This window comes from Megalops cyprinoides, chromosome 11 (assembly GCF_013368585.1).
Source record: "Megalops cyprinoides isolate fMegCyp1 chromosome 11, fMegCyp1.pri, whole genome shotgun sequence".
Taxonomy (NCBI): domain Eukaryota; kingdom Metazoa; phylum Chordata; class Actinopteri; order Elopiformes; family Megalopidae; genus Megalops; species Megalops cyprinoides.
Window position 1 is genome coordinate 531,774 of NC_050593.1, and position 13,161 is coordinate 544,934.

General features: G+C 47.2%; 1 protein-coding gene across 3 annotated transcripts in view; it reads left to right on the plus strand.

Annotated features, from left to right (window-relative positions):
- Nucleotides 1-13,161, plus strand: part of LOC118785659 (runt-related transcription factor 1-like) — a 49,149-nt gene extending 35,988 nt beyond the window's left edge. For all 3 annotated transcript variants that reach the window (XM_036540488.1, XM_036540487.1, XM_036540486.1), the window contains exons 4-7: nucleotides 2,923-3,027; nucleotides 5,893-6,078; nucleotides 9,995-10,153; nucleotides 10,454-13,161. In XM_036540488.1, coding sequence (XP_036396381.1) covers nucleotides 2,923-3,027; nucleotides 5,893-6,078; nucleotides 9,995-10,153; nucleotides 10,454-10,962 — 959 coding nt within the window. In that variant the 3' untranslated portion in view covers nucleotides 10,963-13,161. The remainder of the gene's footprint in view (nucleotides 1-2,922; nucleotides 3,028-5,892; nucleotides 6,079-9,994; nucleotides 10,154-10,453) is intronic.

Here is a 13,161-nt window from a genome sequence, read left to right on the forward strand (position 1 = left end):
CTGACCAATTCCATTTTTATGCCACAGCAGCTGTGGGCTGGGTATCACCATGTCCACTGATGATGTCTGGATGTGTATTTATGAATCTGGTCCCACTAGTTAGAATATGTTTGGTGTGAGAATCTGACAGTACAGGGCAGCATACGCAGGTTGTGTTAATCTGTTACCACAGGTCAGAGTGCTCTGGCTGTATGTATCTCTTTTGGTGTGGGTGTATAGCTCGATATGTACAGGAAGGTGGAAATGTGAGAGTTGAAAGAGAAGAGAATCTGCTCTTAGCTCGGTCACTGTCATTCTGTCCTGAACACGATTCTGCTCAGAACCCACAAAAAGACGGTCAATGTACATGACCAGAGTGTATGTATAAGACCGGAAACACTTACTGCACTGATGGACGCGATTACAGCACTTACAGGAAAAAAAGCTTTAGAGTTGCTGAAAAGTGAAGCTCCATAAATCCCCCTGGCCAAGGGAGAGTTCAGAGGGCTGGGTGCTGCCAGTGGTGCTGGATGAGGAGAGGTAGAGTGATGGGTAATAAACAGCTACAAAGTGCATTTTTCATCTTCATTTTTCTGTCTCTCTCCCTCCATTTGTTTCTGTTTTCATCTCTTTGGACATCCACCCCCCAACCCCCCCCCCCACACGCGCACACTCACATATACACACATACAATTGTCCTGCCTGCAAGACAGTCTATCTGGCTATTCCTGTGAGAGCTAATCAAATACTGTACTGTTAATGTTTGTATGTGTGTGTGTTTGTGAGTGGATGTGTGGCTGTTAGGGGGTGATTTCCTTACTACAGTTGAGCGTTAGCTCACACTAAGAAAAGGGTGTTGTGTGTTTGTCTCTGGCCCTCTCTAGAGAGAAACAGCCAAAAAGAGGGCTTGAGAGTAGCTCACTGGCTGGTGCAGTGCTGCATGTGGTCAGGTCAATCTGAGCTCTCAGGCGGGTGTCATTTGGGCAACAGACTGAAGATCCTGAGATGAGCTGGCAAAACTCCAGACTGTAACGGAAACCTCCAGTTGGCATGGCGATCACCTACATCCCCCCTGGGACTTTATTTATTTTTTTACCTTGAAGTGTTGAGTGACACGCAGGAGTGGGAGGACTGTAGTTAGATGCCCCAGCGTCTCGTTCAAAAAAACCTCCCTTCTCAGACAACTCCTTACACCCCCATCCCAGCGTCTGCCCAAATCCCACAGATGCGCACAGCACCCCCCCTTGTCCCAGTCTAGTACCCCTTCTGGATCCCTCATAGTCACCCCCTTCGTAGCTGTCCTGTCATCACCCTGCTGTTTCCAGCCAGACCAGATGCACGGCAGGAGAGAGACTGGCAGCCTTGAGCTGTCCGCACCACAAAATTCATTCATTTACACCATAATTCCCCTTACATTTACACCCCAACTCCCACATCTACACCACAACTCCCATCACATTTAGTATCAAGGTCAATGGCAGATGTGGGTACCTTCTATCACAGATCTCAGTTTGGGTTTTCCACACAGTCTGCAGAAAGCAAAATAATCCTTAGCTACCTCCGGGTAGGCTACTCCTCAAAAACACACTTTCCCACTAAGTTCATCTGCCCCCCAGTTCAAATTCAGCAAAATAGATTCTCTTTTAAATGTTAGTGAAGTTAAACTTGTTGTTCAGTGGAGGTAAACTAAAAAAATTTACAACCTACAGTGAGCTGAACTTCCTTTTCAGATAAATACAAAACAGTTAATAACTAAGCAAATAAGCACTCTGTAATTATCTTCTAATTCCAAAGTAATTTCAGTGACACTGTACTCTGGTTTTTGAATTTCAGTGAACCTGAACTCCCCTCTCAAGTCTGTGTGTGTGTGTGTGTGTGTGTGTGTGTGTGTGTGTGTGTGTGTGTGTGTATGCGTGTGTGTGTGTGTGTGTGTGTGTGTGTGTGTGTGTGTGTGTGTGTGTGTGTGTGTGTGTGCGTGTGTGAATTTATGAGGAGCAACTCAGCACTGAGCAGGAGTCTGGCGCTGTTTGATATTCACACTGTAATATTTATGTCTGATCTGGTTTGGGGGGGTTGGTTAATCCTGTCCCGTGGTATTTTGGGAAAGGCAGGGGGAGTAAACTCGACACCAGAGTGGACCATGCTAGCGGTTTGCGGGCAGTATGGGTGTGCTCTCTGGGGGCGCCCTGCCCTCGGCCCGGAGAACCATAGGTGATATGTCTGCAGCAAGGGCAGACAGCAGGGTGGCTGAGGCTGTGGGGGTATGGCACAGAGTTGCGTAGAGATTATCCCGGGCGGTCGCCCTGGAAAAGCCCCCGTGTCTCTAAGGTGAGCCAGTATGGGAAGGAGGCCAGGGGAGGCCCAGACACTTGGATCTCTGTGGGATGATAGAGTTACCGTGGCAATAGCTGCCACTTCTGGCACTGGCAGTCCCCTCACCGCCCCCCCCCTGCCCCCCAGCTATGTCCTTTCTTTCGAACACTGTTTAGATTTTTTTCCACCGCATAGTGTGATCTCGGTGTGGTCACGGCGTGGCTGTGATGTGACCTCGGGGGCAGTCGTTCTGCAGTCTCAATGCATTGAGAGGGTGATGGCTTTTCTTGATATCTGGCCTTGACCATGGTGGCGAGGTCACGGTATACTCTCAGGACGGGCAAGCTTTGGTTTGTGGCCCCTCCAAGCTTCACTCCACTCCAGTACAGTCCCAGGACACGAAGAGTGTGCAGCAAGGCCAGGATGGCTGTTGACAGGGTCTTGCTACTGTCTCTCCCCTTCCTGCTCTCTTTCTCTCTCTCTCTCTCTCTCTCTCTCTCTCTCTCTCTCTCTCTCTCTCTCCTCCCTCTCTGGTAGAGACAGGAGACATGGAAATCGCCAAGTAGGATTTCTAATGAAAGAAGCCTCTGTGTGCTCTTTGTTCTGCCTGCCCCTCCCCCCAACCCACAGGGAAGAGCTTCACTCTCACCATCACAGTCTTCACCAACCCGCCCCAGGTGGCCACCTACCAGCGAGCCATCAAGATCACAGTGGATGGGCCCAGAGAGCCACGCCGTAAGTCCTGCGCCACATGTTCTTCCTCTTCCTCATCTCTCTTCCCCGGCTGCCCTCTACCCAGACTAGGCATTAAGTAAGCCCCCATTATCATGCCATTACAATGGTCAAACCAACTCCACCCGGTCCCACCTCTGGCCTCCATTTCTAAATCACAGCCCAACATCTGACCTCTCTTCCAGTTCACTTTCAAAGCACACAAGCCAAGGGGCTGTGAGCTCTAGTAGTTTTTTGTAGGGACCTGACTATATGCAAGTTGTTAATCTACCAAATCCTGAAAAGAAGCCATTGTACCTTTGAATGTGATGCATTTCATTGTTGTAAAACAGACACTTGCAGCAGTTGGATCCCTCTGCCCTCACGGGCTGCTAAGTGTCATAGTGTAAGCCATCAGGTCAGGACTGTTACAAACAGCCAAGGCAGAGCAAAGAGAGATGGGAGAGGAAATGAAAGAAATAGAGGAAATCAGAAACAGCCACACTGTAGCACTATGGAACCACCACCATCTGCATCTGTACTTGCACAGGTATGTGTGTGTGTGACCATGTGTGCTTCTGTGTCTGCATCTGTTTGTGTTGATAAGTATATGTGTGTGCACCTGTGTACATACACATGTGTGTTTGTTTTAGCATGCGTGCATGTGTACATTTGTGTGTGTGTGTGTGTGTGTGTGTGTGTGTATGTTTGTGTTAGTGTGGTACTGCTGTGGTAGGGTCAGGTCTGTGTACTGCCATTGTGGCTGCAGTGAGGGAGTGGTGTTTATTACCTTAGTGTCACAGGGCTGTGATGGGACTATTCCCTGTTGGAATCTGGGGAGCTGGCGCCGCCCCGCAATCCTGGGTCTGGTCATCGCAGGCGCTTGGCTGCCTCTTCAAAGGTTCAAACAGGAGCTCTGATTTCAGCAGCACTTCCTCTCTGCAGGCCGAGTGTGTGATGGTCTCTCACAGCTGCGTGCCGGGGGATGGCCGCTCGTTAATCCCCCATTCGCCGCCTCTGGGTGAGGTGGCCCGGCTACAGGGGAGACACTGCCCCCTGCTAACCCCCCGAATCCCACGTACAGTACATCCCAAAACACAGGAGAAAAGTCAGAGTATAGCCCACAACACAGGAAAGAACACAGAGTCAAAGTACAGCCCAAAACACAGGAGAAAACACAGTCACTGTAAGACTGGAAAGAACACAGAGTTGGAATGTAACATCTCCATAACCTACTGAATCTACAGAAATCAGACAGGCCGACAGTAGCATTAGGACAGCATACTGTGTGATACTGTTTGGTTTTCTTTTGTCCTGTAGCTGGAGTATACTTTAAATGATCGTTTAAGGTTGTGTTCATACGTAGCATCTTTTTTTGATGAAAAACGCTGGCCAGAGCATTTTTTCAAGGGAAAAAAAACGCCGGCAGCGTTTTTTTCCAAAAAGCAGTTGAGAGCGTCTTTTGTTGCCATAACAGTAGCATGTACGGTAGCATGTTGTTAGCAATCTAGCTGGCTATACATTGTTGCAGAGCTAACATTAGGTAACAGGCTAGTTTTGCTAACGACAAGCAGTAAACACTTTTCAGAAACTCCTATGATACACCCAAACGGCATCTTTTGATGAATGTTATGATACCTTTTAACTGTCACGTTGTGCAGTTCACTGTGCTCAGAAACTAGCACAATTAACTTCTCCACTGCTACCTTCTCCATCTCCGCCTGTGATTGGTCAGCTGTCAAAAAAGCGCTTGACGTAGGGCGTTTTTTCTGAGAAGATGAACTTTTTCCAACTGAAAAAAATGCCCTGAGCTGCAGAAAAACACTGGCGATGGCGTTAAAAAAACGCTTAGGACGTTTTTGAAAATACGGTCTACTCCATAGGATTATTATGTAAAACAGACGCTGACAGCTTCAGAAAAGACGCTACGTGTGAACACAGCCTAAGGGTATGTTTTATTTAGATGTGAGTAATGAGGGTAGTGTAGGCACAGGTTTTGAGCAGTCTCTGAGTTATCTCTGAGTTCTCTCTTTCCTTGTCTGGCTCTGCACAGAGCCTGTATCCACTTACAGCAAAACAAAAAATGTTCAAATTAGCCACCCTTAAATTTTTGTAAGTTCTACAGCAGGTATGTTTATTTGTTGCAGTAACATATTCACTGGCTGACAATAGACACTTCACATCAATCTTTTCCAGTTGCTCTTCCAACCAAAGAGTATATGGAAACACTTATAATAGCACAAGATTAAGACAACCTGCCACTTGCATGAAATGGTCCGATTGATATCTGTATTTGATAAGAACTCTTCTCCTGTCAAAGTCATGTTAGCCACTTTGCCCCTATTTGGCAACACCACATTACAAACCAAATACAACTCAGCCTAATGCACTCTCCTCAAAGTAGACTCCTACAATTATAAGAAATCTCATTGGCTGGGCAGAGCAGTTCTAAAGACCTCTCAGATGTTTATGAAACAAGTTGAATCAGTGGCCTTATTTCTGAAAGATACTGTGCCCTGTGTGTCCTGCCCCAAGGGGAGGCTTTGCAGCTCCTTCTGTCTTCGTTGCTGGATCTCTGTGCTGGCCACATTGTCTGTCTCCTTCACCGGCTTTTGTTCAGCTTCCACACGTGTATATAGTGGCTAGAATGTAACACCTGTGTCTGTGTGTTTCAAAATTGGAAAAAAGTATCAGCATCTGGTGGACACAATCATGGTACTTTGGTATAAGGGGAATTTCTTAATTTTAATACTCAGAAGACTAGTGTATAATTATTTATAATGTATTTACTAACAAGCAGAAAGAAATGCCATAGGACAACTTTTTTCTATGTCCTTTTGGATAAAATAAAGTATTTAAATAAGCATGTATGTGTGCGTATGTGTGCAGGACACCGGCAGAAGGTGGAGGAGTCAGTGAAGCAAGGCACCCTGGCATTTTCAGAGCGCCTGAGTGAGCTGGAGCAGCTGAGACGGAGCGCTATGAGGGGCAGCCCCCACCACCACCCTGCACCCAACCCCCGCCCCGGTCTCAACAGTGCCCCCTTCAGCAGCCCTACGCACAGCCAGATCCCCGGTGAGTGTGTGCTGCAGGACGGGGAGGTATGTGTGTGTGGGGATGGGGGAGAATGAGGGAGGGGGGTCTTGAGTAAAAAAAGGCAGAAACATTGACAATGCTACATATCACAGGCACACTATTCTAGGGCTGAAGCACCGGGCACGGCCCTGTAGAAACCACACTTGTGGGATTACACTGATTACCTCAAATTACTGAGCATGTTTTCTTTATCCCCTCACTGTCTTTTACATCGGTTTAGCCTGTTCATGCTGTGTGAGTGTGTGTGTGTGTGTGTGTGTGTGTGTGTGTGTGTGTACACATGTGTGCATGTGTACCTGTATGTGTGCATTCTTCTGTTCATGTGTATACCCTTCTTTGCAGGCCAGGCTAGAAAGTACAACCAATAAGAGCATGAACATGCCTCTCATTCTCTCATTCAGTCTGTCAGAGTAGAGCATGGGCAAGCCTCCACCCTGGCACTGTTCCACACTGTCCTATAATGTCTCACAGCACCCCACACTGCACCCAAACACATACTCCCATCCTCTACAGATCACAGTATGTCTCCACACTGCCCCACTCACACAGATGCTGGTTGGGGCTGCCCAATGGTCTCAAAGCTCTGCCGATTCTATCTGGTTCTGTCTCCGTTACAGTTCCTGTAAAACTGTTGTTTGCTCTACCTTTTGTGTGGTTTTTGGCTTTAAAGAAAAGCATCACCAACCACAGATATAGAAAAACAGACATGCATTTTTCTTGCATTTGACTGCTAAGACTCCACAGGACAGTTGGGGTGGGTCCTGTCTCTGATAAGGACCCCAGGGATGGATTGATACCTATGCTTTATTTCTCCTCGTCTTCACTGGTGGACATCATTGGCAGTCAAATACCATGTGTGTTCACAGGTACATGTGTGTGGGTGTGTATGCACCAAGCATGTGCATTAGAGAGACAGTGAGAGACAGAGGGAGGGAATAGGGGCATGAAAGACTGAGAGACAGAGAGAGTGAGGGAGGGCTGGATAGGGGCTCCTGGGCAGTGCGGGACAGAACAACTTCCTGCCGCGCATTACTCTCTCTGATCCTGCTTCCAGAAATAGTAGCAGGAATCCTGCCAGCGGAAACCATTCTGAACTCACTCAGGACCTTTTTCGTTTCTCCTCAACGTTTCTTTTCATATTGCCAAAAATTAGAAGCAGCTGGTCTGGGAGGTGCAGGCTGCCCACGCCTGGCCTGCAGTGTGCCCACAGCGCTGTTCCACCGGTGGGTCTGCCCCACACCTCTTTGACCCTGTCTGATCCTAAATCTCATACATCACCACATGTTCTGAATCGATACACACAAAATAATTTAAATCCATCAGCCTTGTGCTGGTTACGGCTGGACCCTCTGAGACAGAGAAGGGAGGAGACAACAGGGCCAAGTTCATTCGTCTGATAGTCAGGCTAGCTGCTGAAATGGCCAACTGACTATCCAGGCTGAAAAAGAAAGTCATTCATTAATTTTTTACATACATGATAAATTCATTGGTGGACCCTGCTCTATTTGGCACTGACACAATGTTCAAATAAGGCTTGTTGTGTCTGTGTCTGCACAACATATCATGCTGTTTTATATTTTAACTGTGCTTTGCACTAGCACTTTGGAAGTCACCCTGGGTCAGAATGTGTTCTAAATGACAAAATGTAAATGCATTTCAGGTTAGTTCCATGGGCATGCAGAGGCCCGTGATTAACCCTTTCGCACGTAACTTATTTTATGCTGTGTAGCACGAATGTTACGTAACATGGCTTGTTATGTTTTCATTAGCAATATTAAGCTACCGCCGCATTTGGTATATTTTTTAATCACCGTTTCCTCAAAGCTAAAATCAGCTTAAAAGGGGAGACAGTGTTGATCTCCTGTGGTCCTGTGTGTCTGTCTCAAAGCGAGGCGCAGGCCAGAAAGCTGTGTCCCCCTTCCAGCCACCCACGTACCTGGCCCATCGGCCTGGGCACATGTGACTCCTGCCTCTGATCAGAGAGCTGGAGCCTGGGGAAGAAGGCAGGAAAGGAGAGGGCTTTGGTGAGGGGGTTGGAGGCTTGGCATTTGGCCGTGTGCTCTGCACTGGGAGAGCTGGCTTCACTTAAAGGCAGCATTTGGCTGCTGCATATAATTTGCTTCCTCTCAGATTGTCTCCTTTGGTCTGGAAGTCTGAAGGCGATCACAGCATTTATTAGACCGCAGGGAGGGCTGGGCTGCCTGCTCCCTCCACCCCACATCCCTCCTAAATCACTTCCTCTTTCTCCTTCTCCATTTCCCCATCTCTCCCCCTTCTCATTCTCTCACTTCTTATCCCTTCATCTCTCTGTTCTTATTTCAACTCCGTTTCTCCCTTTCCCTCCTTTTTATCCTCTCTTCCCTCTCATTTCCTTTGTTCTTCTCTGTAGTGACAACCATACAACACAGACACTCAATTTAACAGTAACAAAAAATGTGGTGATACAGGTGTGAGTAGGGTGACCAGATGCAAACAGGACATTTTTGGACATTCTAAAACGCTTAACATTGCTTAATGTTCCAAAACTGCGATCAATGATCACCAAATTTCTCTCTGACATCTCTTGTCAGAAACACTTCCTCCTGTCAAAAAACCAAAACCGAAATCCTAGGAGTATGGTCGTTATCTCATGTTAAGCGTTTTCCTCTCCAGTGATGCCTTTTATAAGGAAAAAGCTTAACGTGGCTTTATGTCCCAAAACAGCGATCAATGATCACCAAATTTGTATGACATCTCACATGTCATAAACAATATCTCCTATCAAAAAAGCAAAACTGAAATCCAATCAAGGGGGTAACTATCTTGCGTTAAGCCATTTCTTCTCCATTGACCTCCATTATAAGGAAAAAGCTTAACATAGCATTATGGACCAAAACAGCAACGTATGAGGACTACACTTCTCTAACACGTTTTTGATCATGAACACGTTCAAGAACCAATACGAAAACACCATGGGTTTAATATAAACACTGACGTTTTCATTGAAGTTCTCCACATAGGAACCCAAATTTGGTGGTCATTGGATGCTATTTTGGAACATTAAGCTACGTTAAGCCTTTTCCTTATAATGGGCATTGATGGAGAGGAAAACGCTTAATGTAAGGTAACGTCCATACTCATAGGATTCTGGTTTTGATTTTTTGACAGGTGGAAGTGTTTATGACAAGAGAAATCTGGTGATCATTGATCACTGTTTTGGAACATTAAGCCACGTTAAGCCTTTTCACATTAGAATGTGTTTTAGAATGTCTGAACATTTGTATTCTGCCTTTCGGCTCGTAAACACCTGTACTTTGTCCTTTAGTCGATTCCACAGCACACCAGTTAGGCCATAAAAGATACAGGCTACAACTTTTGCTATATGAAAGATATGATGAGCACAGTGCTGTTTGTCATCCCAAAGACACACTAATTTTGCAACATAACGTCCCACGTCTGCACAGTTTGATTAACGGCCATCACAGACTCTTGATGACCGCCTTCACTGCTCTCTTCTCAGCCATTGGATGAAAGCCAGGCTTTTAGAAAAGCTTGGCTATGTTGCATTTGTATGAGCCAGGTTGCTGCTTTTGACATAGCCCTATTAAATAGAGTAGAAACTATGCCGCAACGGCATAAGTGGCTCATGTGCCGGGCGGGTAAAAGAACGCATCCATGTGTTCTTATTTCTGACAAAAACCAAATTACCAATGAAAATGCAGGACATTATCTCAATATGCGGGATGCGGGAGAAAGGGTCAAACAATTGTTTTTTGCCATAATGATCCAAAATTATGGTTATTTTCAACCCACAAATCTCTGCTTGAAAGTCCTACCCGTGTCAACATTTTATTTTCTAGTATTTTTGCAATCCTTATGAAAGAGGCAGGATTAACAGCTGATTCTCTGATATCAGACTCGAGACAGATGCAGACGTCACCCTCCTGGTCGTATGAGCAGTCCTACCCCTACCTGGGCCAGATATCCACACCTGCTGTCCACCCTACCACGCCCATTTCACCCAGCAGGGCCAGCAGCATGTCCGCCCTCACTGACCTCTCCAGCCGGCTCTCAGGTAACCCACCCAGCAGCCACCCCTTGTGAGACCCTTCCGCAGACAGCACCAAGACCCATTCCCATAATCTTCTGAGAGGCAGCAGAGTGTCCCTGCCCTTATCCTCAGTGACAGAGGGCACAGCGTCTCTCTCAGATCACTGCAGAGAAACTCCACTTCTTAGGGGCCAATGTGTCTGCTGCACTCCTCCAGTTTCATAAAGTGGTAAGGCTTTAAGTTGGAGTTCACAGCTCCAGAGCAGAAGGGACCATTGGCTGGCGTCCTTGAGATGTTGCTGACCTGTGGTGTCATCCTCCGTAGGTCCAGAGCTGACGGCGTTTGGTGACCCGCGCATGAGCCTGGATCGCCCCTTCTCCTCGCTGCCTTCCCTCCCCGACGGGTGCTTCTCTGACTCTCGCATGCACTACTCAGCTGGTGCGTTCACCTACACCCCGACCCCCGTCACCAACGCTATTGGCATCGGTATGTCGGCCATGACGGGCCCCACGCGCTATCACACCTACCTGCCCCCGCCGTACCCAGGCGGCTCTTCCCAGGGGCAGGGTGGGCCCTTCCAGACCAGCTCCTCACCCTACCACCTCTACTACAGTGCTGCCGCTGGCTCATACCAGTTCTCCATGGTGTCTGGGGGGGAACGCTCGCCACCCCGCATCCTGCCGCCGTGCACCAATGCATCCACGGGCTCTACCCTGCTCAACCCCTCCTTGCCCAATCAGAACGAGGTGGTGGAGGCAGAGGGCAGCCACAGTAGCTCCCCCACCAACATGGCCGCCGGACGCCTGGAGGAGGTGGTGTGGCGGCCATATTGACCCCCCCGCAGTGCTTTCCTGCCTTGCCAATGGGCTGGTGGTTGTAGGACAAGCTTATGGAACACTCACACTAGAACACTGAAATTGTTTTTTTTACGTACGTGAAGGAAACTGTACAGAACTACAACAAGCCTAAGACAGAGAACAACACATTAAAGACTTGGGCAAGCCCAAATTTGTTTTCTGTTCTTAAAGAGTTTTCACATGATTTGGAAATGATTACCAATTGCTGTCAGCGCTGTTGTAGTTGTTTGTACTGTAAGTCATTGCCCACCCCAGCACTCCACCCCCTACATCCTAAAGAAGGAGAAGGTCATAAATGAACAGATTATGTGTGAGCTGGTGCAAGACGAGCACATTTCGAATGGTTTGGACAGGTGTCAGTCATCAGTGGATGGGGCCTCTGCTGTTTCAGGTGTCCAGGTTTTGGCTGTGCATCATGAGAGGGGCTCAGCCTCACTTGCAATTGTGATTCTACCACACCAGCTGCACAGAAAACTACAGGCTCGAAATTTTCAAGTTTCAGGTCAGCACCCCACACTGCACAGTGGTGTTGGACACAATGCAAACAGTCTGACCAGCCAGGGTGGGAAAAAAACAAACAGACTGGTTGCACAATCCTACTGTCTTTGTGTGTCCACACAACCACTCCCTAGCATTACATTCAAGGAACTGTTTGTCTTTTATTTATCTAATGTATCTGAGTTGTGATATTTAACTTTTTGTATCTGATCACAGGCTTTCTCAATGGTGTTTATAAGTCCTAGCACAATGGATTGAGACGAGTTAAAATCAGTATCCTCCTTCTCTGTTTTGGCTCAAGGCTGCCCGCTCTACCTGCGTGGAGGGGATTACAGGCCATTTTGTATCACAGCTCTGTAAATAGCCCAGTTGTTGTTTACTTGTAAATGTTTACTTGATTGTCCATGCCCACTGCACAGGACTGTGTATTGACACATCTTAGAAAGCAAAGCAAACAGAAGAAAACAAAAAAATAATGTTCGTTTTTAGCTTAGTTTTATTTTCTGAATATAAATTCTGTTCTGCAGCAAGCCTTTGTGGCTGTAATGCATTCTTCTTACACTGTCCATCTGGATTTAAATCCAGCAGCCAAGAGTAAATTCAGCATGCTATCATGTCCACACAAGCAACCACACAGACATGTTTTCCCATTTTACACAAATCCACCTTGCATTCTAGCATTTCATTCCCACTTGTTCTCCACAATTCCATGTGCAATTCAAATGATCCTTTATTGACATGATTTCATGGTACTGCATTAGCATAGCACACATGTGTAATGATGACCTAGGATTTGACCATGTGTCTGCCCTAGTCAATGGCCAGGCGGCAGTCAATGACCCTGTGCTTTGACAGAAATGTGTCTTTCAGATCATTTTATTTTTAGGTATTCTAGGTCGTCCCCCCGCCACCCCCCATCTCTCTCAAAAATATCATCTTGGGGTGATGATAAAGCTACAGACTTAGTGCCAGCCTGCTCCACCCCCCAACGACTCTGCTATTCCTGACCCAGGAGGAATTTACACAGCCTGGCAGACAAGTCTCAGCCTGCCCATAGCCAGCAAACACACACACCCACACACACAAACACAACGATACAGGAAAGGGGTCCACACAGTCTCATGCACAAGGGTGATGGGGCAATGGGCTAAAAAAAGCCCAACCTGTCCCAACACAAAACATTGAGGCAAGGCTGCAAGGCCTTAGTCCTAATCCCCTCTCAGGAGGCCAGGCAATGGCCATAAAACAGAAAAAAAAAATAGCAGAGGGCACAGGAGCAGCAACCAACAAACCCCTACCACCCCACACTGTGCATGGTGCAACCTGGATGAGTTTATTTTGTGTCGAGTGTATTTTCAGATCCTCTTCCTTTGAGAGAGAGAGGAGATTGAGATGTACTCCACATTTCGGCTCACCTCAACACAACATGACAGACAGGGGCCTTTCAGCTCCCTGCTCCTTACTCCCTTACAGAAATACATTTATTCTTTCTGTAAACAAGCCTACAGACACTCAAGTGAATGGTGGTGAGAGGAGCCAGGCCAACAAACAGCTGGGGCAAAACATTCTGTCACCAGAGCACCATTCTTGTCTTCCTTCGCCGCACCTGTTCACTGCACTGCCACAAACCAGTCAGTTCTGACTGCTAAATACAGTTTTATTTGACCAAAAAGGGTG